General features: G+C 66.4%; 1 protein-coding gene across 1 annotated transcript in view; it reads right to left on the bottom strand.

The window, feature by feature from the left end:
- MUC5AC (mucin 5AC, oligomeric mucus/gel-forming) overlaps positions 1–20,937 on the bottom strand; it is a 34,549-nt gene extending 13,612 nt beyond the window's left edge. The window contains 35 exon segments of the mRNA XM_047774060.1: positions 963–1,161; positions 2,152–2,854; positions 3,455–3,689; positions 4,769–5,661; positions 6,448–7,140; positions 7,779–7,967; positions 8,058–8,101; positions 8,516–8,678; positions 8,887–9,015; positions 9,368–9,524; positions 9,701–9,940; positions 10,699–10,878; positions 10,964–11,077; positions 11,169–11,307; positions 11,439–11,590; positions 11,763–11,863; positions 12,109–12,161; positions 12,239–12,497; positions 12,679–12,805; positions 13,162–13,256; positions 13,577–13,741; positions 13,824–13,961; positions 14,599–14,668; positions 15,027–15,137; positions 15,318–15,456; positions 15,737–15,854; positions 16,040–16,165; positions 16,260–16,470; positions 16,565–16,674; positions 17,450–17,540; positions 17,781–17,895; positions 18,178–18,439; positions 18,616–18,675; positions 19,359–19,433; positions 20,851–20,937. Coding sequence (XP_047630016.1) covers positions 963–1,161; positions 2,152–2,854; positions 3,455–3,689; positions 4,769–5,661; positions 6,448–7,140; positions 7,779–7,967; positions 8,058–8,101; positions 8,516–8,678; positions 8,887–9,015; positions 9,368–9,524; positions 9,701–9,940; positions 10,699–10,878; positions 10,964–11,077; positions 11,169–11,307; positions 11,439–11,590; positions 11,763–11,863; positions 12,109–12,161; positions 12,239–12,497; positions 12,679–12,805; positions 13,162–13,256; positions 13,577–13,741; positions 13,824–13,961; positions 14,599–14,668; positions 15,027–15,137; positions 15,318–15,456; positions 15,737–15,854; positions 16,040–16,165; positions 16,260–16,470; positions 16,565–16,674; positions 17,450–17,540; positions 17,781–17,895; positions 18,178–18,439; positions 18,616–18,675; positions 19,359–19,433; positions 20,851–20,923 — 6,729 coding nt within the window. The 5' untranslated portion in view covers positions 20,924–20,937.
- Between the last annotated feature and the right edge of the window lie 2,676 nt (positions 20,938–23,613).

The raw sequence follows: 23,613 nt of genomic DNA, 5'->3' as shown, positions 1-23,613 counted from the left end.
TCTCAAAGTCTCCTCCGTGGGGCCCGGGGGACGGGAAGTCCACGTCGAACCACTTGGACCAGAGGCACTGGGGCAGACACGGCGTGGGGCTGCGTGAGGAGGAGGTGGACCCAGGAACAGAGGTCGAGATTGCACTGGTGGTAGGCGCTGAGCTGGAGCTGCTTGTCTGCACAGAGTTTGCACTGGTGGTTGGAGCCGAGCTGGAGCTGCTTGTCTGCACAGAGATGGTGCTGGATATTGGAGGTGAGCTGGAGCTGCTTGTCTGCACAGAGGTTGCACTGGTGGTTGGAGCCGAGCTGGAGCTGCTTGACTGCACAGTGGTTGCACTGGTGGTTGGAGCTGAGCTGGAGATGCTTGGCTGCACAGAGAGGGTGCTGGATATTGGAGGTGAGCTGGAGGTGCTTGTCTGCACAGAGGTTGCACTGGTGGTTGGAGCAGAGCCTGAGCTGCTTGTCTGCACAGAGGTGGTACTGGATATTGGAGGTGAGCTGGAGCTGCTTGACTGCACAGAGGTTGCACTGGTGGTTGGAGCCGAGCTGGAGCTGCTTGGCTGCACAGAGGTGGTGCTGGATATTGGAGGTGAGCTGGAGCTGCTTGTCTGCACAGAGGTTGCACTGGTGGTTGGAGCAGAGCCTGAGCTGCTTGGCTGCACAGAGGTGGTACTGGATATTGGAGGTGAGCTGGAGCTGCTTGGCTGCACAGAGGTTGCACTGGTGGTTGGAGCCGAGATGGAGCTGCTTGACTGCACAGAAGTTGCGCTGGTGGTTGGCACTGAGCTGGAGATGCTTGGCTGCACAGAGAAGGTGCTGGATATTGGAGGTGAGCTGGAGCTGCTTGTCTGCACAGAGGTTGCACTGGTGGTTGGAGCAGAGCCTGAGCTGCTTGGCTGTACAGTGGTGGTACTGGATATTGGAGGTGAGCTGGAGCTGCTTGGCTGCACAGAGGTTGTGCTGGGTATTGACGATGAGCTGGAGCTGCTTGGCTGCACAGAGGTTGCACTGGTGGTTGGCGCTGAGCTGGAGCTGCTTGTCTGCACAGAGGTTGCACTGGTGGTTGGAGTCGAGCTGGAGCTGCTTGTCTGCACAGAGATGGTGCTGGATATTGGAGGTGAGCTGGAGCTGCTTTGCTGCACAGAGGTTGCACTGGTGGTTGGAGCAGAGCCTGAGCTGCTTGGCTGCACAAAGATGGTGCTGGATATTGGAGGTGAGCTGGAGGTGCTTGTCTGCACAGAGGTTGCACTGGTGGTTGGAGCAGAGCCTGAGCTGCTTGGCTGCACAGAGATGGTACTGGATATTGGAGGTGAGCTGGAGCTGCTTGACTGCACAGAGGTTGCACTGGTGGTTGGAGCCGAGCTGGAGCTGCTTGTCTGCACAGAGGTTGCACTGGTGGTTGGAGCTGAGCTGGAGATGCTTGGCTGCACAGAGAGGGTGCTGGATATTGGAGGTGAGCTGGATGTGCTTGTCTGCACAGAGGTTGCACTGGTGGTTGGAGCAGAGCCTGAGCTGCTTGTCTGCACAGAGGTGGTACTGGATATTGGAGGTGAGCTGGAGCTGCTTGACTGCACAGAGGTTGCACTGGTGGTTGGAGCCGAGCTGGAGCTGCTTGGCTGCACAGAGGTGGTGCTGGATATTGACGATGAGCTGGAGCTGCTTGTCTGCACAGAGGTTGCACTGGTGGTTGGAGCCGAGCTGGAGCTGCTTGGCTGCACAGAGGTGGTGCTGGATATTGGAGGTGAGCTGGAGCTGCTTGTCTGCACAGAGGTTGCACTGGTGGTTGGAGCAGAGCCTGAGCTGCTTGGCTGCACAGAGGTGGTACTGGATATTGGAGGTGAGCTGGAGCTGCTTGTCTGCACAGAGGTTGCACTGGTGTTTGGAGCCGAGCTGGAGCTGCTTGACTGCACAGAAGTTGCGCTGGTGGTTGGCACTGAGCTGGAGATGCTTGGCTGCACAGAGAAGGTGCTGGATATTGGAGGTGAGCTGGAGCTGCTTGTCTGCACAGAGGTTGCACTGGTGGTTGGAGCAGAGCCTGAGCTGCTTGGCTGTACAGTGGTGGTACTGGATATTGGAGGTGAGCTGGAGCTGCTTGGCTGCACAGAGGTTGTGCTGGGTATTGACGATGAGCTGGAGCTGCTTGGCTGCACAGAGGTTGCACTGGTGGTTGGCGCTGAGCTGGAGCTGCTTGTCTGCACAGAGGTTGCACTGTTGGTTGGAGTCGAGCTGGAGCTGCTTGTCTGCACAGAGATGGTGCTGGATATTGGAGGTGAGCTGGAGCTGCTTTGCTGCACAGAGGTTGCACTGGTGGTTGGAGCAGAGCCTGAGCTGCTTGGCTGCACAGAGGTGGTACTGGATATTGGAGGTGAGCTGGAGCTGCTTGTCTGCACAGAGGTTGCACTGGTGGTTGGAGCTGAGCTGGAGCTGCTTGGCTGCACAGAGGTTGCGCTGGTGGTTGGCACTGAGCTGGAGATGCTTGGCTGCACAGAGAGGGTGCTGGATATTGGAGGTGAGCTGGAGGTGCTTGTCTGCACAGAGGTTGCACTGGTGGTTGGAGCAGAGCCTGAGCTGCTTGTCTGCACAGAGGTGGTACTGGATATTGGAGGTGAGCTGGAGCTGCTTGACTGCACAGAGGTTGCACTGGTGGTTGGAGCCGAGCTGGAGCTGCTTGGTTGCACAGAGGTGGTGCTGGATATTGGAGGTGAGCTGGAGCTGCTTGTCTGCACAGAGGTTGCACTGGTGGTTGGAGCCGAGCTGGAGCTGCTTGGCTGCACAGAGGTGGTGCTGGATATTGGAGGTGAGCTGGAGCTGCTTGTCTGCACAGAGGTTGCACTGGTGGTTGGAGCAGAGCCTGAGCTGCTTGGCTGTACAGAGGTGGTACTGGATATTGGAGGTGAGCTGGAGCTGCTTGGCTGCACAGAGGTTGTGCTGGGTATTGACGATGAGCTGGAGCTGCTTGGCTGCACAGAGGTTGCACTGGTGGTTGGAGCCGAGCTGGAGCTGCTTGGCTGCACAGAGGTGGTGCTGCTCGTGGCCCCGTGGGAGCTGGTCTCAGTGGGGCTGGTGACCCTCACGCTGGTGGTGGTGGGAAGTGTGATCGGGCTGACAGGGCAGTCTTTCTTGGGCTCACAACAGAGCACACGCACCTCATAGTTGAGGCAGATCCTGAACTTGCCCCCCTGGTCCTGGTTCCTGCACACCAGGCCCACCTCCGGCCTGCACTCCACCACCTGGCCCAGCTTCTGGATGCTGACCTCGGGGCGGTTCTGGGCTCGGCACTGCAGGTCGCTGATGTACTCAGGTTGCCGGCAGATCTTTTGTCCGCTTCGGAGGATATTGCTGTAGGTCTCAAAGTCTCCTCCGTGGGGCCCGGGGGACGGGAAGTCCACGTCGAACCACTTGGACCAGAGGCACTGGGGCAGACACGGCGTGGGGCTGCGTGAGGAGGAGGTGGACCCAGGAACAGAGGTCGAGATTGCACTGGTGGTAGGCGCTGAGCTGGAGCTGCTTGTCTGCACAGAGTTTGCACTGGTGGTTGGAGCCGAGCTGGAGCTGCTTGTCTGCACAGAGATGGTGCTGGATATTGGAGGTGAGCTGGAGCTGCTTGTCTGCACAGAGGTTGCACTGGTGGTTGGAGCCGAGCTGGAGCTGCTTGACTGCACAGTGGTTGCACTGGTGGTTGGAGCTGAGCTGGAGATGCTTGGCTGCACAGAGAGGGTTCTGGATATTGGAGGTGAGCTGGAGGTGCTTGTCTGCACAGAGGTTGCACTGGTGGTTGGAGCTGAGCTGGAGATGCTTGGCTGCACAGAGAGGGTGCTGGATATTGGAGGTGAGCTGGATGTGCTTGTCTGCACAGAGGTTGCACTGGTGGTTGGAGCAGAGCCTGAGCTGCTTGTCTGCACAGAGGTGGTACTGGATATTGGAGGTGAGCTGGAGCTGCTTGACTGCACAGAGGTTGCACTGGTGGTTGGAGCCGAGCTGGAGCTGCTTGGCTGCACAGAGGTGGTGCTGGATATTGGAGGTGAGCTGGAGCTGCTTGGCTGCACAGAGGTTGCACTGGTGGTTGGAGCCGAGCTGGAGCTGCTTGGCTGCACAGAGGTGGTACTGGATATTGGAGGTGAGCTGGAGCTGCTTGACTGCACATAGGTGGTACTGGATATTGGAGGTGAGCTGGAGCTGCTTGGCTGCACAGAGGTTGTGCTGGGTATTGACGATGAGCTGGAGCTGCTTGGCTGCACAGAGGTGGTGCTGGATATTGGAGGTGAGCTGGAGCTGCTTGGCTGCACAGAGGTTGCACTGGTGGTTGGAGCAGAGCTGGAGCTGCTTGGCTGCACAGAGGTTGCACTGGTGGTTGGAGCCGAGCTGGAGCTGCTTGGCTGCACAGAGGTGGTGCTGGGTATTGACGATGAGCTGGAGCTGCTTGTCTGCACAGAGGTTGCACTGGTGGTTGGAGCCGAGCTGGAGCTGCTTGGCTGCACAGAGGTGGTGCTGGATATTGGAGGTGAGCTGGAGCTGCTTGTCTGCACAGAGGTTGCACTGGTGGTTGGAGCAGAGCCTGAGCTGCTTGGCTGTACAGAGGTGGTACTGGATATTGGAGGTGAGCTGGAGCTGCTTGGCTGCACAGAGGTTGTGCTGGGTATTGACGATGAGCTGGAGCTGCTTGGCTGCACAGAGGTTGCACTGGTGGTTGGAGCCGAGCTGGAGCTGCTTGGCTGCACAGAGGTGGTGCTGCTCGTGGCCCCGTGGGAGCTGGTCTCAGTGGGGCTGGTGACCCTCACGCTGGTGGTGGTGGGAAGTGTGATCGGGCTGACAGGGCAGTCTTTCTTGGGCTCACAGCAGAGCACACGCACCTCATAGTTGAGGCAGATCCTGAACTTGCCCCCCTGGTCCTGGTTCCTGCACACCAGGCCCACCTCCGGCCTGCACTCCACCACCTGGCCCAGCTTCTGGATGCTCACCTCGGGGTGGTTCTGGGCTCGGCACTGCAGGTCGCTGATGTACTCAGGTTGCCGGCAGATCTTTTGTCCGCTTCGGAGGATATTGCTGTAGGTCTCAAAGTCTCCTCCGTGGGGCCCGGGGGACGGGAAGTCCACGTCGAACCACTTGGACCAGAGGCACTGGGGCTGACATGGCGTGGGGCTGGGTGGTGTTGGCCCGTGCCAGCTAGATGTGACGCTGGAGGCTGTGGGTGTGTGTCCTGAGGAGGCAGTGCTGTGCTGTGTGGAAGGCGACACCACCCCTGTGGTCCAGGGACTGATGCTCTGTCGTGTGGTCTCAGGTGTGAAAGGCTTGGTTGTACTTCTTAGGCACGTGTCTACCATCTCGCAGCACAGGATTCGGATTTCGTAGTTGTAGCAGATTGGGGGCAGCTGGTCTTTGTTCAGGCAAACCAGCCCCACGGTTTTGTCACAGATCACGTCCTGCCCTAGGGCCTGCAGCGGGGTGTCAGGGAAGCTCTCGGCCCGGCATTCCACATTCACGGGCTTGGCACAGAATCTGTATCCCTTGGCTCTCAGATTTTGAAAAGTATCAAAATCTCCACTGTTTCTGTCTGGTCCGGGGTAGCTGCCGTCAATCCACTTGGTCCACGTGCAGGACTCTTGCAAGCAGGTGACTGGGCTGGGTTCATGTGAGGTGGGCTTACTTGGGGCCACAGAGGTCGTTGTTGAAACTGCTCTTGTGCTGGTAGTCCAGAGGGTTGTTTCCACAGTTGTGGAAGTACCTGGGCCAGGTGTAGGGGAACCTGGGCCAGAAGTAGAGGCACCTGGGCCAGGTGTAGGGGTACCTGGGCCAGGTGTAGGGGCTCCTGGGCCAGAGGTAGAGGTACCTGGGGCAGGTGTAGGGGTACCTGGGCCAGGTGTAGGGGTTCCTGGGCCAGAGGTAGAGGTACCTGGGCCAGGTGTAGGGCTACCTGGGGCAGGTGTAGGGGTTCCTGGGCCAGGTGTAGGGGTACCTGGGGCAGGTGTAGGGGTCCCTGGGCCAGAGGTAGAGGTACCTGGGCCAGGTGTAGGGGTACCTGGGCCAGGTGTAGGGGTACCTGGGCCAGGTGTAGGGGTTCCTGGGCCAGAGGTAGAGGTACCTGGGGCAGGTGTAGGGCTACCTGGGGCAGGTGTAGGGGTACCTGGGCCAGGTGTAGGGGTTCCTGGGCCAGAGGTAGAGGTACCTGGGGCAGGTGTAGGGCTACCTGGGGCAGGTGTAGGGGTACCTGGGCCAGGTGTAGGGGTTCCTGGGCCAGAGGTAGAGGTACCTGGGCCAGGTGTAGGGGTTCCTGGGCCAGGTGTAGGGGTACCTGGGGCAGGTGTAGGGGTCCCTGGGCCAGAGGTAGAGGTACCTGGGGTAGGTGTAGGGCTACCTGGGGCAGGTGTAGGGGTACCTGGGCCAGGTGTAGGGGTTCCTGGGCCAGAGGTAGAGGTACCTGGGGCAGGTGTAGGGCTACCTGGGGCAGGTGTAGGGGTACCTGGGCCAGGTGTAGGGGTTCCTGGGCCAGAGGTAGAGGTACCTGGGGCAGGTGTAGGGCTACCTGGGGCAGGTGTAGGGGTTCCTGGGCCAGAGGTAGAGGTACCCGGGCCAGGTGTTATGCTAGTTGTAGGGACAGTGGTTGGGCCAGTCGTGGTGACAGGGACTGAGGAAGCTGTGCTCCCCGTCAGCACAGAGGTGAACCCGCTGGTTCCTGGCGTGGGCCCAGTTTCAGTTGTGTTGAAGGCTGGAGGGGGAGAGGTCGCTGTGCTGCCTGGGGGGCAGGCCCTGGGTGAGCAGCACAGGATCCTGATCTGATAGTTGTCGCAGTGCCCCGAGGGCTGGTCCCTGTTGTAACAGATCAGCCCCACCGTCGGGCTGCACTCCACGCGCTGGCCCAGGGCGCGGAGGGGCACCCCCGGGGCATCCTCAGCTTGGCACTCCACGGCCCTGGGCGCACGGCAGACCCGGTACCCGTGGGCACGGAGGTTTTCCAGCGTGTCGAAGTCACCGCTGTCTATGCCCAGTCCCGGACGGCTGACATCCAGCCACGGCGACCACAGGCACTCCTCCCCACAGTGGGGCGTGGGTCCGGGGGGTGTGCCTGGGGTGGTGGGCGAGGCCCTGCTTGGCGTGTGTGTCGAGCTCGTGGCAGGGCTGGGGCGTGTGCTGGGCAGAAGCGTGGAGCTGACAACTGAGGGCAGGAGAGAGATAGGGCGGGCGTCAGGGCTCCCCGGGGCTCTTGAGGCCCCCTGCGCTGCCCCCTCCATCCCGCCATCTCTGCCCAGGATGGGAACGTGGGAGAGAGGGGACCAAGCCCCCAGGATGGGCCCACCCCTGGCAGGTGTGAGCTCACCACAGCAGGGTCAAGGGGTAAACTGAGCACATCTAAGAGAAGGCGGCTCCCCAGAATCTGCATGTGGGACCCGAAAGCCAGAGTCTCGGGGCTTTCTACCCGCAGGGAAAGCCCCTAGCAAGGCCCTAAGGGGGCCCTGGGAGGGGGGGGGCTCAGAGGCGCGCGGCACTGGTGCGACGAAGGGCGATTGACAGCCGTGGATCCGGGTGGGGGCTCCCCGCTGTGCTTCCTGGGCCTCGTCCCCGGGCCAGCCTGGGACCCCCTTGCGGGCGGCCCCTCCCCCCTGCTGGGAGCCGGGCGGGGGGTGGGCAGGGAGGGCAGAGCAGGGGACGTTGGTCCTGCCAGGGGGCCTTGAGGCCACCTCTTGTGGAGCCGGCCCTTCCCGGCTGCGGGGCGACCAGGCCAGGGACTTGCCCTCTGCCCCTCCTGCCCCTCTAGGTGCGGGCAGCCCTGCCGGTGCTGGGCGTGTGCCTTACCGAGCGGGGACGTGGAGAACACGAAGGTGGTTTGGGGGGTGGGGGTGGCAGGGCTGCAGGTGGAGACGCCCCTGTCGATGGTGCCGTTGGCCCCACAGCGGGCGGAGATGCAGCCCCCCGTGCCGTCGCTCGTGTGGTAGATGACTTCCCCCGGCCGGAAGCGCCGCCCATCGTAGGTGCAGACACAGGCTGCGGGGAGCGGAGCGCCCAGCGGTTAGGGGCTGGGGCGCAGGCAGGGCCCCAAGACCCCCGGGGCGAGGGAGGCCGCCCACCACTCACCGTCAGGGTCGTAGGCGCACTGCACGCCGCTCGCGGTGCACACACTGGCGACGGAAAGACAGATGTTCAGTCTGAGGGCACAGGGCCGGCCCCCCGCCAGGGGCTGGCCTCAGCCCCAGAGGTCATGCCCGCTCAGGGAGCCCTTCCAATCCACGACCCGAGGAGGCGGGTCCGAGCATGGCCAGATCCTGCGGGGCCTGCTCTCCAGGGAGTCTGTGCCCTGGATCCTTGGGCAGCGTCAGGGCTCAGCTCCCTTCCCGCCTCCTGCCTTCACTCCCAGGCCCCCCACCGTCATCCTGCAACGAGGAAGCTCCCTGTTGGACCCTACAGGGAACGCAGGCTGGGGGACCCCTTGGGCCCTGCTGGAAGGTGGCGGGGTCAGGCCTTCCCCAGTGGCAGTGGGCTGGGGTCGAGTCCCCCCATGCTCCAGGCTCCTCGGGGCTGGCCCAGCCGCTCACCAGGAGTGGCAGTTCTCGTCTGAGGGCACGATGGAGCCCGGCCGGTAGGTCTTGCCCTGGACACGGCAGGGCGCTGGTGGGGGCGGGGTCGGGCAGGAGGTCACACACTGCATCTGGTCCTCGTCAAAGATGGGGGCCTCTGGCGGGCACTTGGGGTAGCAGCCTGTGGGCCAGAGAGGCCTGAGTCCCAGCCGCCTCGCTGCCCCACCAGCCCCGAACCCAGCCCACAGCGCCGTGGGGAATGCGAGGCCACGCCCGCAGAGACACCTCCAGGTGTCAGAAGGAGTGCAGCCAGGGTCCCAGGATGCCTGGGACAGACCCCAGCCCGACCCCCAGGGACGGCCCCTCCCGGCCAGCAGGGCAGCACCCACCTTCCAGGCCCTGGATGTCATGCAGGCACTGGCCGCGGGGGTTCCGGCAGGTCCTCATGCAGGGTGCCCCGCAGGGTAGGTAGTGCCACTCGCACTGGCCCTGGGGGTTGTAGTAGTCACAGAACAGGGCTGCAGGCGAGAGGGCGGCTCAGGGCGGGCACCCAGCCCGGGGGGCGCTCAGCCTGGGGGGCACGGCGGCAGACTGCTGGCCCTGGGGGACAGCCCGGGCCTGGCACACCGAGCTTAACCAAGTCCTCGAGCTGCTCTGAAGACACCATAGCCTCCCCTGCAGCTCCCAGGGGCCTCAGAGGACGTGGGCCAGGAGTGCCGTGGCCAGGGGCCAGTGGGAGGGTGTCCGGCCGCCCCTGATACTCCCCCACGGCCAGGCTCCCTTCAGCCCCCCCCCCACCCCGCCACATCCAACAGGGCTTGTAACTCCCTGTGTCCCACCCGCCCGGACAGACGCATCCAGGGCACTCACGGCAGATGTCCGGGGTCCGCCAGGACACGCACACGCCCACTTCGTGGCAGGCCCGGGCGTAGGCGGCCACGGCCGTGCAGAAACACTCGCAGTCGCCCCCTGTGTCGCAGGCGCACGCGTCGCTCACGCAGGCCTCATAGTACCTGGCCGGCTCCACCTGCGGGAGAGAGAGGCTTCAGACGCCACTGTCCCGCGGGCTCTCGGGGACCACGGTGCCTTGCTGCTGGCCGGGCCTGCTGCCCCTGGAGCCTGTGGTCCCACATGGCCAGCTGCACAGGTCCTCGTGGCCAGAGCCGGTCCCCACTTCTGTCCCTTCCTCCCCAGCCTGCGTACGTGGGCGTGGCAGGCGCTGAAGGTGGCGCTATTGATGATGCTGCACTGCTTCTGGGCCCAGGACTTGCGGTACGGGTTGGCCGTGCAGGGGTCCTTGGGGGCCCGGGCGTCCGGGCAGGACGGGGAGAATTTCCAGCTGTTGCCGAACTCCAGCACGTCGCCCACCACGGACTGGCTCCGCGTGGTGAAGTCGTTGAGGGCGTTGCCGTCGAAGTTCCCACACAGCCCGCAGACCCTCCCCTGGACGCAGAGAGGGACAGGCTCAGGGCGCGCGCAGGAGGGGTCCCCTGACCGCCCCCCCCCCCGCTCCCCCAGGGCCCTGCATGTCCCCCAGGGCAGCTCCTGGGTGCCGGGGTCTCCGAGAGACAGCAGGGCCCCACGTGTCAGGATGAGGTGTCCCGTGGGGGCAGCCAATCCAGCAGCTGGGGTCCTTGCAGGACAAGAGGCACACGAGCGAAGGCAGATGGGACGTCACACACAGGGCCTGGGGTGATGGGCAGCTGCGGTTGTGGCAGCGAAGGCGGCGGGAAGGACCCTCCCCCGGAGCCTCCACATGGACTCCTGGGGTCCAGACGGACGGAGGGGCCACCAGACTCTGCGATCGTTTCTTGCAACAACCACAGGACCCGGACACAGCTGGCGGTCTCCCGCAGTCACCTCTCGGTCCTCCTGCCTCGGTCTCTGTGTGTGTGTCTCTCTCTGTCTCTCTGTCTCTCTCCCTGTCTGTCTCTCTGTCTCTGTCTCTCTCTCTGTCTCTGTCTCTGAGTCTCTGTCTGGCTCTGGCTCTGACTCTCTCTCTGTCTCTCTCTGTCTCTCTGTCTCTGTCTCTGACTCCCTCTCTGTCTCCCTCTCTCTGTCTCTCTCTGTCTCTCTGTCTCTCTCCCTGTCTCTGTCTCTCTGTCTCTGTCTCTGAGTCTCTCTCTGGCTCTGGCTCTCCCCTCCCGCACCCCATCTCCAGCCAGCCCTCGGGGGCGGCATCCGTGCGGGCGGGGCCTGACCTTGAACTCCGGACTGAGTGTGAGGAAGATGCTGGTTTTCTTGTCCCACAGCAGCACCAGGCCGGCGTCCGTGTCCACAACCAGGTAGATGCCCATCTGGCGGATGGCGAAGGGCGGCGGCTGCCCGGGGTCCTCCTCAATCACCTCCACTTTGCCGTCGCTCAGCTTCAGCTCGTCGCTCTGCCGGGGCGGGGCTGGTGAGGACGAGTCCTGGCGGGGCCGTGGGGGAGCGGCCTCCTCGGGGCCCCCGCCCAGCCCTGCTCACCCCCAGGAAGAGCTTGATGGCCTTGGAGCAGGTGGTCCCCGTGCTGCCACAGGGGATGTTCTCGGTGATGACGCGGAAGCCACCCTGGGCGCTGCCGTTCCCGCTGCAGTGGTCCTGGGGGGCAGGGCGAGGCGGGCACGGGCTGAGCGCCCAGCCTGGGGCCGCGCAGTGGGCCGCGGACGGGGAGAGCTGGGAGGCCGCGTACCTGAACCAGCGTGTACTCGCAGTCCCCGCTGAAGCTGTAGCGCTGCCCGTCGAAGGTGAGGTAGTGGCCGTCCCCGTAGACGGCACAGGTGGCCAGGCAGGGCTGGTCCGTGCACTGCCACGTCCTGTTCGTACAGGTGCTGGCGGGGGGGGCACACCCGTCAGGCCCAAGCCTTGCTCCTAGGGGCGCCAGGGGCCTGCCGGGGGGTGCAGTGGGCCTCGCGGGCTGGGCTGCCCCTCCCGCTGCAGGGGGCCCTCCCCGCCCCCATACCAGGTGTTGCAGCCCACGCGGATGGTCTGGCCGGCCGGGTAGCTGGCCTCGTTGTGCACGCAGGGGCAGTCGGACACGGGGATACAGCCGCCTTCGCCGCTGGCCACCAGCCCGCTTGGACACACGCAGCCGGGCACGCACTGGGAGCTGTACTGTGGGCGAGGGTGACGGCTCAGCGGACCCCGGCATCTGCAGCTCGGCCTGGGTTGCCGGGGGGCCCCATGGATGGTGGGTCAGCAGCCCTCGGGCGGGGGTCCCCCGGGTTGGCCTGAGTGAGCTGCTCCACGGGGGTGTGGGGGCTGGGGGGATCCCTGGGGCACTTACACAGTCCATGTCCAGGGTGTGACAGCTCTTCTGACAGCCGGCCCCAGTGGCCCCGGGCGTGGCATTGCGACAGTCAAAGTAGACCATGGGCGGAACACAGACTGGGGATGGAGGCGCCGGTCAGGGACCCCAGTGCGGCCTGCCAGCCTTGCTCGGAGGGGGTCCCCAGTGGCAGAGCCTGGCCACCCTGGGGCATGTGTGCCTGCACGTGCAGCGTGTGCGAGGCTGTGTGCCCACGCAGCCCTGCCACCCCTCTCTAGCCCAGCCTGGCTGACTCATGGACATTTAACCCCTAGCTTCAGGCAGAGGTAGCAGAGGGCCCCTGCCCCTCCCTCGCCCTGCTCACCTGGAGTGGGGTCGTGGCCTCCAATGCAGGCCAGTGTGCCCTGGGTGCAGGTGCTGCAAGGAGAGGGTGTCAGAGCGTCCCTGGGCCTCACCTGCCCCGCCCTCCCCGCCCCCTCAGCAGGGGCTCTTACCAGACAGCCCCTCCGTCGTGCAGTGACTCCCCGTTGGGCACCACGGAGCCCCGGTAGTAGCAGGGACAGCTGGTGGCCGGCACACACTTGCCAGTGTCATCCAGGAAAGTGTCATTGGAGCAGGTGCAGCCGTCCACGGGGATGAAGCTGACGCTGCAGGTGGCGTCCCCCTCATCACTGCGGGCCCGGCAGGTGGCCTGGCAGGTGCTGATGTGGTAGCGGTAGGTCAGCGACTTGGGGCAGGTGGCCGTGGGCGTTGCTGCGGAAGGCCAGCAGGGGACACACTCAGGACAGAGGCAGTGGTCGTCCCCCGGCCCTTCCTCTGTTCCCGCCAGGCCCGTTGTCCTTGACGGGGGCCCCGGGGGTCCTGGCCTGGGTGCTCCTTGGCCCCCGAGTCTGGTCAGAGGATGGGGCATGGACCATCTACCCCGCACACTCACTGCACACGCCGTCCCGCCAGCCGCTGAGCAGCACACCCCGGGCGGCGCAGGCCCGCACGTAGGAGGACAGGGCCGCACACATGCAGTCCTCGCTCTTCTCACAGTTGCACGTGTCGAACATGCAGTTCTGGGGGGGAGGAGGCACGTCAGGGACCCCTCAGCACGCCGAGCGCCCCCACAGGGGCCCCGCTCCCTCAGCAGAACATGCACACCGCCTCTTGCCGCCACGTCTCCGCGGTTTGGGGGGGGGGGGGGCGCTGGGAGGACCAGCTCCTCGTCTCGGTGGCCCAGCAGTCTACGTCCAGCCCCGGGCGGTCAGCCTCAGACCCCGGACTCGTTCCCACCCGTGCCTGACTGGCTCAGTGAGCACGTGAGTGGGCCCAGAGGCCATCGCCACGCCCTGGGACCCTGAGGCCATCGCCACGCCCTGGGACCCTGAGGCGGCCGCGTGGCCCGAGGGGAGAGGCAGGGGGGTGGCAGTACCGAGTAGTAGGTGCTGGGGTTCACAGCCGCGTGGCACGTGGCGAAGGGGCCGTGGGTGTCGGTCAGCCGCGAGCACCAGTGCTGAGCGTACTTCTCTGTGGACAGAGGGGGCGCCATCAGCGCTGCTGGGCGGCGACATCAGCCAGATTCCCCCGGGGGCGCGCAGCCTTTCATACCCCAATTCCGGACGCTCCGTGTAGAGTGATGCGAGCTGCGAGCAGGCCCTCCTCCCCTAGCGCCCCCCAGCCTGGTCGCAGCGCGAGGGTGCGGGGATCCTCCGCCGCCCTCCCTGCCCTGCGCCCTGCTCCCCTCCTCCAGGTGGACAAGCCTGTCCACCGGCCCGACGCCCACCTCGGGCCGGTGGGCAGCGGAGCCCGGCGCCAGGTGGGCCCTCGGGGCTGCTGGACTCACGTACCGTTCTCCACGCTGAGGGAGCAGGGGTCCTCGAAGTTATTCTTGATGTTGGGGCAGGCGGCCTGGGTCTTCCAGGTGTTGGCGAAGGCGGCGGCCGTGCCCTCCACCAGGCCGCTGATGGTCCGGAAGTCATCTGCCTGGATGCTGTTGAAATTCCCACACAGGCCTGGGGAGGGGAGGGCGGCGTGAGGACCCCCTGCACTCGGCCTCATAGGTGGGCTGGGGGCCTCGGACCGTGACCCACTCACCGCAGGTGTGCCCCCGGAGCTGGGGTGCCAGCCTCACGAACACCTGCATAACGGGCACCAGCTGGACGTCCAGCTGCAGGCCCAGCTGGGTCTGGGCGATGATGAAGAAGGTGGAAGGTCTGAAGAGCATGACGTTGGCTGTGGACGCAGGGACCAGGTCTCAGGGGACCCGAGGGACGGGGTGGGGGGTGGACGCAGGGATGGGATGGGGGGGGACGCAGGGACCAGGTCTCAGGGGACCCGAGGGACGGGATAGGGGGTGGACGCAGGGATGGGATGGGGGGGGGACACAGGGATGGGATGGGGGGTGGACGCAGGGACGGGATGGGGGGGACGCAGGGACCAGGTCTCAGGGGACCCGAGGGACGGGATGGGGGGTGGACGCAGGGATGGGATGGGGGGGGGACACAGGGATGGGATGGGGGGTGGACGCAGGGACGGGATGGGGGGGGACGCAGGGACCAGGTCTCAGGGGACCCGAGGGACGGGATGGGGGGTGGACGCAGGGATGGGATGGGGGGGGACGCAGGGACCAGGTCTCAGGGGACCCGAGGGACGGGGTGGGGGGTGGACGCTGGGATGGGATGGGGGGGACACACAGGGATGGGATGGGGGGTGGACGCAGGGACGGGATGGGGGGGACGCAGGGACCAGGTCTCAGGGGACCCGAGGGACGGGATGGGGGGTGGACGCAGGGATGGGATGGGGGGGGACGCAGGGACCAGGTCTCAGGGGACCCGAGGGACGGGATGGGGGGCAGGGCGGGCACCCTCACCTGTGGAGACGGGCAGCTGAGTATAGATCTGGTTCACAAACACCTCCCCGCTGGCCTTGACCACGATGACCTGGAGAAGCAGAGCTGGCTTCACGCCCTGACCGCCCCTGCGGCCCCAGGCTCCTGACCCAGCCCGGCCTGCCTGGCTAAGCTTTCTGCGAAGACTGGGTGTTTTTTGGTCACATGCAAACCAAGGAGATGCACTCAAATAAAGAAGCGGACCTCAGCGATGCTTCCTGGGCCACGCGGGGCAGGCAAAGCCGGTGCCTGTCCCTGAGCTGTTCCTTCTGGGGACTGTCACTCAGAAGGCCCACAAGAGGGGGAGGCAGGGAGGGGAACATGCCTCCGGCCGTGGCGGCCACCTGCTGCCCACGTGGGATGAGGGGTTTGGGCGGAGGCCACAGCCCCAGCCCCAGGCCTGCACTTACCGTCTGCCCCCCAGCCAAGCTGAGGGTCAGGCTCTTCAGGCAGGTCTCGCTGTCCGTCAGCCCGCACCTGCGCAGCTCGGCCAGCACGGTGAAGGCGCTGCTGTTACAGGGCTGCAAGCACAGGTCCCCAGGCGGTGCTCAGAGGCCCCCAGGCGGCCTCGTCCTCCCCACCACCCCGCCCGCCCGGAGCTAGGTGCCCTCCTGGAGGACTCAGCTTCAGGGACCCCAGGGTTGCCCCGGGCCCAGCCCCAGGCGGGAGGACCCATGGCCCAGGCCGGGCGCCTCCGTTACCTTGGCCAGCACGTAGCTGCAGTCCCCATGCACCGTGTACTCCCTCTCGTCGAATGTGGAGAAGTGGGCGCCGCCCAGCACCGAGCAGGTGCCTGGACATGGCACCTCTTGGCAGCTCCACCGGCCTCCAGAACAGGTGCTGAGAGCAGGGAGGGACCACGTGGGTGCTGGCTCAGGGACACCCCTGAGATGGCAGGCAGGCAAGAGTCTGGCCCAGGCCCGCCTGCGTCACCTCAGAGACGGGAGCCCCTCAGTGCCTCTGGAGCAGCGCTGGCTTCCGCCCGGGGCCCCGAGGGGGGGAGGACGGACAATCTGGGCCACTGTCCCCAGAAGGCCCATCCAGGAAGGTTCTGGGGACCGGAGAGCAGGGCAGCCCCAGGGCACATCTAGGGAGGGGCGGGCAGGGCCCCGGGTCCTACCAGCTGCTGCAGTCCGTGGAGTAGCCAGTCCCCGGGGCGTAGGTCACCCCGTTGTACACACAGGAGCACTCTGACACCGAGATGCAGCCGGTGTGGCCGACGTCATCGAGCACCATCCCTGCAGAGGCAGGCAGGCCGTGTGGCAGGCGTGGAGGGACCTGGCCTTCTTCCCGCGGTGGCCCTGCCCTGCGGGGGTCCTCAGACCCAGGCGCGCTCGGGCCGGGTCAGAGAGACCTTCCTTCCAGAGAACCCAGGACACATTGGCGTGATTGGGGGTGGGGGGCCAGGAGGGGTCCCTCTCACCCTTGGGGCAGAAGCAGCCGGCGACGCAGTGGTCCTCGCAGAGCTGGGAGTGCTCCAGGTTGGAGCAGGTGTCTGCGCAGGGCGAGCCGCACTCACGATACTCCGTGTTCTGGGGGCATGTCTGGGCTGTGGGGAGGGGAACCGGCCCACGTCACGGCCTGCCCGCCTCTGGCGCGAGGCGAGACAGCTTGGCAGGGCCGGGGCCGCGCGGGGCACTCACGGCAGAGGTGGGGGCCCCGCCAGTCCAGGGGCTGCCCCCCGGCGTGGGCGCATTGGCGGGAGTACTCGGCGAGGGTGTGGCAGAGACAGCTGGTCAGGTTGGCCTGCTGGCAGCGGCAGAGATCATGCTGACAGGCGTTCAGGTAGCTGCTGGCATCCACCAGGGCGGCACAGCCTGGGAACAGCTCGCTGAGCATCTCCTCGCAGATGTCCTGGGGGCCAGCAGGGAGCCGGCTCAGTCCAGGCACGGGCGGTCCCCTGGTTCACAGCCCCCGCCCTGCACAGCCCCTTTACTCGGGGACTCACGGAGCTGGTCGAGCAGTTCACGGGGGACTCAGGGACGGGGTCCTGACACTGCTCCATGGGGCCGTCCATCTTCTGCAGGTTCCCAAACTCGATAGGGCTCAGCCTGACATCTGCCGGAAGCACAGCGCTGGGCTCTTTGTGGGGCCCTACCCCCCGCGCACCTGGGGTGTCCTGGCTACATCCGCCTCCCCATCCACACCGCCAGGCCGGGTGGCAGCTCTGGAGTCCGGAGATGAAACGAGGAACCCCAGGCTTTCGGGGCTGCAGGACAGCGGGCTGAGGCCTGCCCATTAACGGCCTCTGAGAGCCGGGGCCACACACGGCCAGGGGAACTGGACCGTGAGCCCTCGCCCCGGGGCCCTCAGCAGGTTTCCCATACGGCAGCCCCGCATGGATGGCTTGTGGGGGGGCTTCGTGGGCCTGGCAGAGGGGACCCCGGGATCAGAGGCTACGTGGGGTATGGGTCACGGGAAAGGCCACTGCTTGGTGGCCAAGTCTCAAGGACCAAGAAGCAGTGACAGGGTCTGGCTGGAGGCAGCCTCCGATTTGGGGGGAGGGTGTGTGCACAGGCGCTGAGATCGGGGGCCCAGGGGCTGCCCTCCTGCGAGCGTGTGGAGGTGGGTGTGTGCCCGTGAGCATGTGCTGCAGGCTGCACATGCCAGCGTGTGTGGAGTCTGTGCACATGCGTGTAGCATGCACGCGTGTGCACGCTGGACCAAGAGTGCGCAGGGCTGTGTGCGCTGTTAGGACTGAGACCTGGAACTTGGTCGCTGGAAGACAGCGCCCCGGGGAGCGCCCACCAGGGCTCACTGTGGGGGGGGCAGTGGGGGCGGGGCGACAGCCCGGGGAGCCTGGGGGGCACGGAGCGGATGGTCCTGGGCTTACCGTGGGAGAGGAACTCGTTGAAGACAGGGATGCCATTGAAGTCCCCGCAGAGCCCGCAGGTCTTGTTGGCGTATTTGGCATCGAGCTCCAGCTGCAGGAGGAGGACCCGTCAGGGAGGACAGACGAGGGGCCCGGCTAGGGGGCTCCTCCCAGAACCCCACGAAGCCGTGGCCTCGAGCTGGGCTCTGCCCTGGAGGAAAGGCCGCCACACGCAGGGTCTCCACTGGGCCTGCGGACCCCGGGGGCCCATGGTCACTGGCACCGGAAGTCCTGCCCCCCTCCTTCTCCCAGAGCCCTTTCCTCCCTCCCTGGCGAGGCCCAGCCCCCTCACCAAGAGACTGTCGTCCTGGTTCCACAAGAAGACCAGCCCCAGCCGGGCCACCACCTTCACGTAGCTGCTGCTCTGCTCAACGAGGACCCCGGACTGGCTGAAGGGCAGCTGAATTCTGTGGAGAGAGGGTCCAGCTCAGGCCACAAAGGTCTGGACCTTGGGCAGTGAGGGTCCCTGCAGTCACAGGCTTGACGAGGCCACCGCGCCCACAATCGGGACGGGAGCCCGGAGCTCTGGGGTCAGAGCAGGAGGAGGGACCACTTCCAGGGACAGAATGAGAGCTCGGGGGGCCCCCCGGGAGGGGCAGGGGCCTGGGGGCACCACACCTGGCCCCCCTCTGGGGGACCACCCCCACCGTGGCCCAGAGGCGCGCGGGCCATCCCGGGCCCAGACTCACGTGCGGCCATTGACCAGGACGGAGCTCTTGGTCAGCTCGACGACCATGCCGTCCAGCTTCATGGTGACCCTGCTGGGCGCGGTGGCGTTCGGCGCCGGGCCACGGCGGAGCTGGATGTTGAAGTCCTCGTAGGCGGCGCCGCAGTGCGCCGAGAAGACATAGTTGCACAGGCCCGGGAAGCGGAAGACGTCGCCGTCGAAGGTCTTGTAGTGGAAGTCGCCCCAGGTGCTGCACACCTGGCCGCCGTGCGCCGCGTTCAGGGCTGCGGGCCGAGCACAGCAGGGCCTTTCTGCCCGTGCCCAGCCTGCACGCCCACGAGCCCGGGGCCAGGCTGTGCCGCTCCCCGGGCCCAGTCTTCCGGGACCTCGGGCCCTGTCCACCCGGAAAGCCGCGCCCCCCCAGGTCAGCACAGGCCCCGCCCGGCCTCTCGGGTCTCACCTCGCACCACGGGGGTGGTCCTCAGAGGCGGGTGGACGGTCACCTTGCGGAGGAGGTCACCTGGGGAAATAGGAAACAGAGCGGGTGACACACAGCCCCCTGCCCCGCCCCCCCCCCCCCACAGCTCGGCCACCAGAGACTCCGGAGTTGGCGGCTCTAAGCCGCCTCTGGATTCTGCCGCGTGTGCAGAGCCAGGCAGCAGAGGAGCCCGGCGGCGGCCGACGACGGCTCTCATGCCTGCGTGACCCAGGGTGCTGTTTGCACTGGGGGCTCCCTGCTTCTGGAATCCCAACCATGCCTGAATCAACAGCAGGCTCTAGGGGCTGTGGCGCTGAGATCAGGCACAGGTGAGCCTCCCAGGAGCCTGCTGGGGACAGGCTCACGGAGGCTGGTGGGTCTGTCCCCCAGGCCTCGCCTTGCTCGGGGACGTCTGGCCATGCCAGGAGCTGCCCCTCACCCACCCCCAGCCTCCCCGGAAGCAGCGGGAGTTAACCAGGGAGAAATGAAGAATTCTGTGCGTCTCCTGGCCCTCAGCCGGCCGCCCTGCCTGCGGCCACGACCGACAGGCAGCCTGCAGGGGGCCCCAGGGGATCGACCGACCGACCGACCGACCGGGGCTTGGGTGGGGGGTCCTCCCAGTTCCAACCAGTTCCAGCCGGCTGGAAGCCACCCAAGGCAAATAGGGTGGGTCTCTTTGCCTGCCTGGGTGAGGGCAGGGCTCCGACATGAGGGGGTCCACTCACCACCGGGCCCCTGGAGAGCAGGAGGCGGGTCTGGGCTCTCACGGCCGAGGTCTGCAGAGCTGTCCCCGGCCTGGCCTGTGTGAAGAGAGGGCGCAACAGGGCCTCAGGGGGTGCATGGAGTGGGGACAGAGGGCCAGGATGGTGGGGTTCTCGGGGTGCCTGGGGGGCCGGGAGGGTCTCTTTCAGGAAACCAGTGCCTGGGGCCGCCTGGGCCCTCAGTTGAGTCACGCCATCCCCGACCACCCCCTCAGCAGGTTCCGTGAGCTTTCGGGGGGTTCTCTGGGCCTGAGCTGATTTCTCCAGGGGCCGCTGCTCATTCGTCATGCATTCAGGTCCACTAAGTGTCCAGCAGGGCCAGGTACGGATCCCCCGCTCGGGACATCGGGGGCAGACGGCAGCAGCCGTCCACTGAGGGAGTGGACAGGGGAGATGCGGGGCTGAGGCGACTCGGGTTGAGCAGGGATGGTGCTGCGCCCAAATGGGGTGCTCGGGCCTCTGCAGGGGTGGGGCCCAGGGACGGCCGGGTGGGCCCTGAGGCCACCCGAGAACCTGATTCCGGGTCCTCAGAGGCCACCCCCGAGGTGCCGCGAGCCCCGCGGGCAAGGCCCAGGCTCGGCTCTGGAGCTGGGAGGGTTGTTGGGGGGGGGGGTGCAGAGCTTCACTCACGGCCCCTCCCTCCCTTCCGCACTGCGCCCAGGGCACCCTGGCTGCGTCCGAAGTGTGTCAAGGGGACACCCGGTGGGGCTGCCTCGCTCGAGGACCAGAGAGAGGTGGTGCTGGCTCTGGGACTGCCCAGCAGCGGCAGGGGCTGGGGACCGGGCTGTGTGGGCCGCCTGGGGCAGCGGGGACCTTGCGCCATGTCGTGGCCCCCGAGCTGTGAAGCGCTCAGGATGCGCCCTGTGGTTCCAGGAGCCGGGAGCCACCCCACAGCCATCGGGGCCCGGCTGTGCCCTGGGAGGCGTGGGCCCAGAGGGGAGGGGGCCCAGAGGGGAGGGGGCCCCAGAGGGCCATGGGGGGCCGTGAACCTCTCCCATCACCCTCATGGCCTGGGCCTTGCTGTCACACCGCACACCCAAGACTGAGTCCCCCAGGCCCCCCCACCCCGAGGCCCAGACAGGGAAGGGAGCAGGTGAGGGGATGTGTGGTGGGGGGCAGGGGGGGGGGGGCGCAGCTCTGCCAGGCCCTGCGGGGCGGGGGACGGTGAGAGCAGACGAGCACGCGCAGTCCAGGCCCTGGGAGCTCAGGGGGCTCAGAGATGCTGGGCTGCTCCCCCAGCCGAGGGCAGCAGTCCAACCTCAGAAGCCCCTAACCCCTGCAGGCGGAGCCCCTCCCCAAGCCCACGAGCTGGAGGCGGCTGGAACAGGGGCCCTTGCAGACGCACTCGGCCTGACCTCTGGCCAAGCAGGCCCAGGGCCGCCCTCGGACGGGGGGCAGCAGCAGGGGCTCCAGGCCGTGGTCAGGGACCGCCCGGGAAAGCCCGCGTGAGCCTTACCTGAGCGCTGGGCGCAGGCCAGAGTGAGCGCCAGGGCCCAGAGCTGGGCCAGCTGCCTCCGGCCGACACCCATGGTCTGGGGGAGTCCCCGGGGCAGCCTCTGAGGAAGGCTCAGCGTCGGCAGGAGCCTTTTGTAGTCCCAGCGCTGGCACCAGTCCCAGTGGCTACGCGTGGGAGGGCGGGCAGGGCCCGTGGTTCCCTCACCCAAGTAAATATTGGGCACTCGCCTCAGGCTGGCGGATGGCCGAGGGTGGGCAGAGATGGGTGTGTCTTCCAGGAGGGACGTGGCTCCTGAGGGTCCCCCAGTCCTGGCCTTCCTGTGTCCTCCTGCCCCCGTCCCTGGACCTTCCTGGGCACACGTCCGTGCCACCGGACCCCTGAGTTCCTGCTGCCTGGAGAGGCCACTGGCAGCCACCTGCTGCTAGGCAGCCTCAGCCTCACAGGGAAGGAGCTCGGGGGGCATCCCCTCCCTGGCTGTGCTGCCAGCTCCTGGCTCAGGCGGGTGGTGGCCCCCCCACCCGGCCCACTGGAGTCACACGATGGCTGCACGCAGCTGCTGGGGAAGGCTGGCCGGAACTGCCCAGACGCTGGCCCGGCGGTCCTGGCCCTGAGGGGCTCTGGCTGAGAAAGCACCCTGGTGTGACAGCCACCGGGCCCCACACCCCGGATGTGTGAGCCCTGGGCCTGTAGGGCGCCAGGCTGGACCTCCCTCTCAGGCCTCCAGGGCTGCGGGCTCCTCTGCCACGGGGGAGCCCAGCAGGATGGGGAGGGCTCTGTGGTCCAGGGCCCTGAAGATGCTCTGAGCACTGCTTCTGGCCTCTTGGGGCCTGTCCCACGGCCCTTCTGGTCCCCCCACATGGCCGACATTGGCCCTGCGCCCTGGGAGAAAGCACCTCACACTGAGCGGGAATGGGGGAGAGTTCCCTCGTGGTGCCATGGGTTAAGGACCAGCATTGTCACGGCAGCTGCTATGGTGTGAGTTCGAACCCTGTCCCGGGAACTTCCACATGCTGGGGCACAGCCAAGAAAATGGCAGAACTGGTGAGAGATGATGAGTGAGAGATTGAGGGAGTGAGTGAGAGATTGACTGAGAGATTGAGGGAGTGAGTGAGAGATTGCGACAGTGACTGAGGGAGGGAGTGAGAGAGTGAGTGATGGAGGGAGTGAGAGAGTGAGTGGGTGAGTGGGTGGGGCATCTCGGAGCAGAAGGTGTGAGTGGGGGATGGGGGAGCGGGTGCCCCCACCCCGCAGGCACCTGCTTCACGTGCCCACCCCCCAGCCCAGCTGCCTGGCTTTGGAGCCGACGCCAGGTCCCCTGAGCAGGGCAGGTCCCTGGGGCCAGGCTGGGGGGAGAGGTCCTGCTCCCACGGGCTGTGTGGCTCTCGCAGTCAGGACAGAGGGCGCTGGGAACAGTGCCTGCGGGGGCTCCCAGGTCTGCAGTGGGGGCCAGGATGCGGGCAGAGGGGAGCGGGAGTGACGGGGGGCTGCCTTCCTCACGACCCCAGGAAGGCCAGGGAGGCCACAGGCCAGCCCGGGTCCGCGCTCCCGACGAGGGGGACAGGCATGATACCACAGCACAGTCACCCGCCTGGCCCGAAGGGGGCACGCCCTGCCCCAAGGTTAAGGCCCCTTCCTGCCGGGGGCGGGGGGGGGGGGCGTAAGAGGGACCATGGGGGGTCTGGAGTGGGGGCAGGTACGGGGTCAGTCCAGCCTCGAAACAGCCTCCTTGCCTGTGAGAGCTCCTGGGCCTGGGAGGCTCTGGGGGGTCGAGAGGTCCCTGAAAGCGGCCCAGCCATGACCCCACCCTCTGCTCCCACAGACTTCTTGCTGGGTGATGGCAGCCTGGGGAGGGGGCAAGGCTGGGGCCAGGGAAACCCTCGCAGGACAGCGCCACACACCCGGGGGCTCACACAGGGAGAAGGAGCCACACACGGGAACCGCCTGGCCCAGGGTGGTGGCCTCAGAAGCCTTTGCTGCCGGGGGCCCCTGGGCGCCACGCAGCCTGCACCTGGGCCACCACCCGCCGCCACCTGGACCCAACAAACCAGCGGACTTCCTGGAGTCCAGCGAGGCAGGGCCGGTTTGGACAGAGGGCTGGCGTCCGGCCTTGACGGGGTCCCCCGGGGGGTTGCCGTGGTGATGGGAGGACTGGGGAGGGATGAGGGATGGGATGCAGGCCTTGGCCCAGACCCTCTCTCTGTGTCGCAGCTGTCGCCAGCCGCTGACTCATGCTGCCAGCGCTGATTTGGGGCAGGAAGCATTTGGACCCTATTTGTCATGAGTGACTGACCCAGGCGAGGGTGACAAGCCCTGCCAGGCTGGGATCCGGCCGCGAGCAGGGCCCCGCTGGTGGGCAGGACCCCGTGGGTGGGGTGCGCGTCCTGTGCCTTCTTCTTGGGGCAGGTGCAGGCCAGGGCCCCCGGGCCAGCGTGTCCCTCTCTCTTAGACACAAGGGACAGAGAAGCAGCCCCCAGGGCCCTCGGGACCCTGGGCTCCCGGGACCACAGCCCAGCCCAGCTCTTAATGGCCAAGCTGACCGAGGCAGGGGACATTGGCTTCGGCATTAACTGCCCCCCACCCCCGGCTACACCGCCCCCACTCCTGTCACTTCCCTTCCAGCGTCTGTCACCTCCAGGGTCCCAGTGCCAGTGACCTGTGGGAGGTGTGGAAGTCACTCGGCTGTGACCGCGGGACCTGTGGCAGCCCTCAGCCTGGACCCTCCCTCCATCCCCCCACCCCCTCAGGCTGCAGGGCAAGGGCTCT

The sequence above is a fragment of the Phacochoerus africanus genome, chromosome 4 (genome assembly GCF_016906955.1).
Source record: "Phacochoerus africanus isolate WHEZ1 chromosome 4, ROS_Pafr_v1, whole genome shotgun sequence".
NCBI classification, from domain to species: domain Eukaryota; kingdom Metazoa; phylum Chordata; class Mammalia; order Artiodactyla; family Suidae; genus Phacochoerus; species Phacochoerus africanus.
Note: the sequence above shows the minus strand (reverse complement) of the source record. Positions and strands in the feature narration are given on the sequence as shown.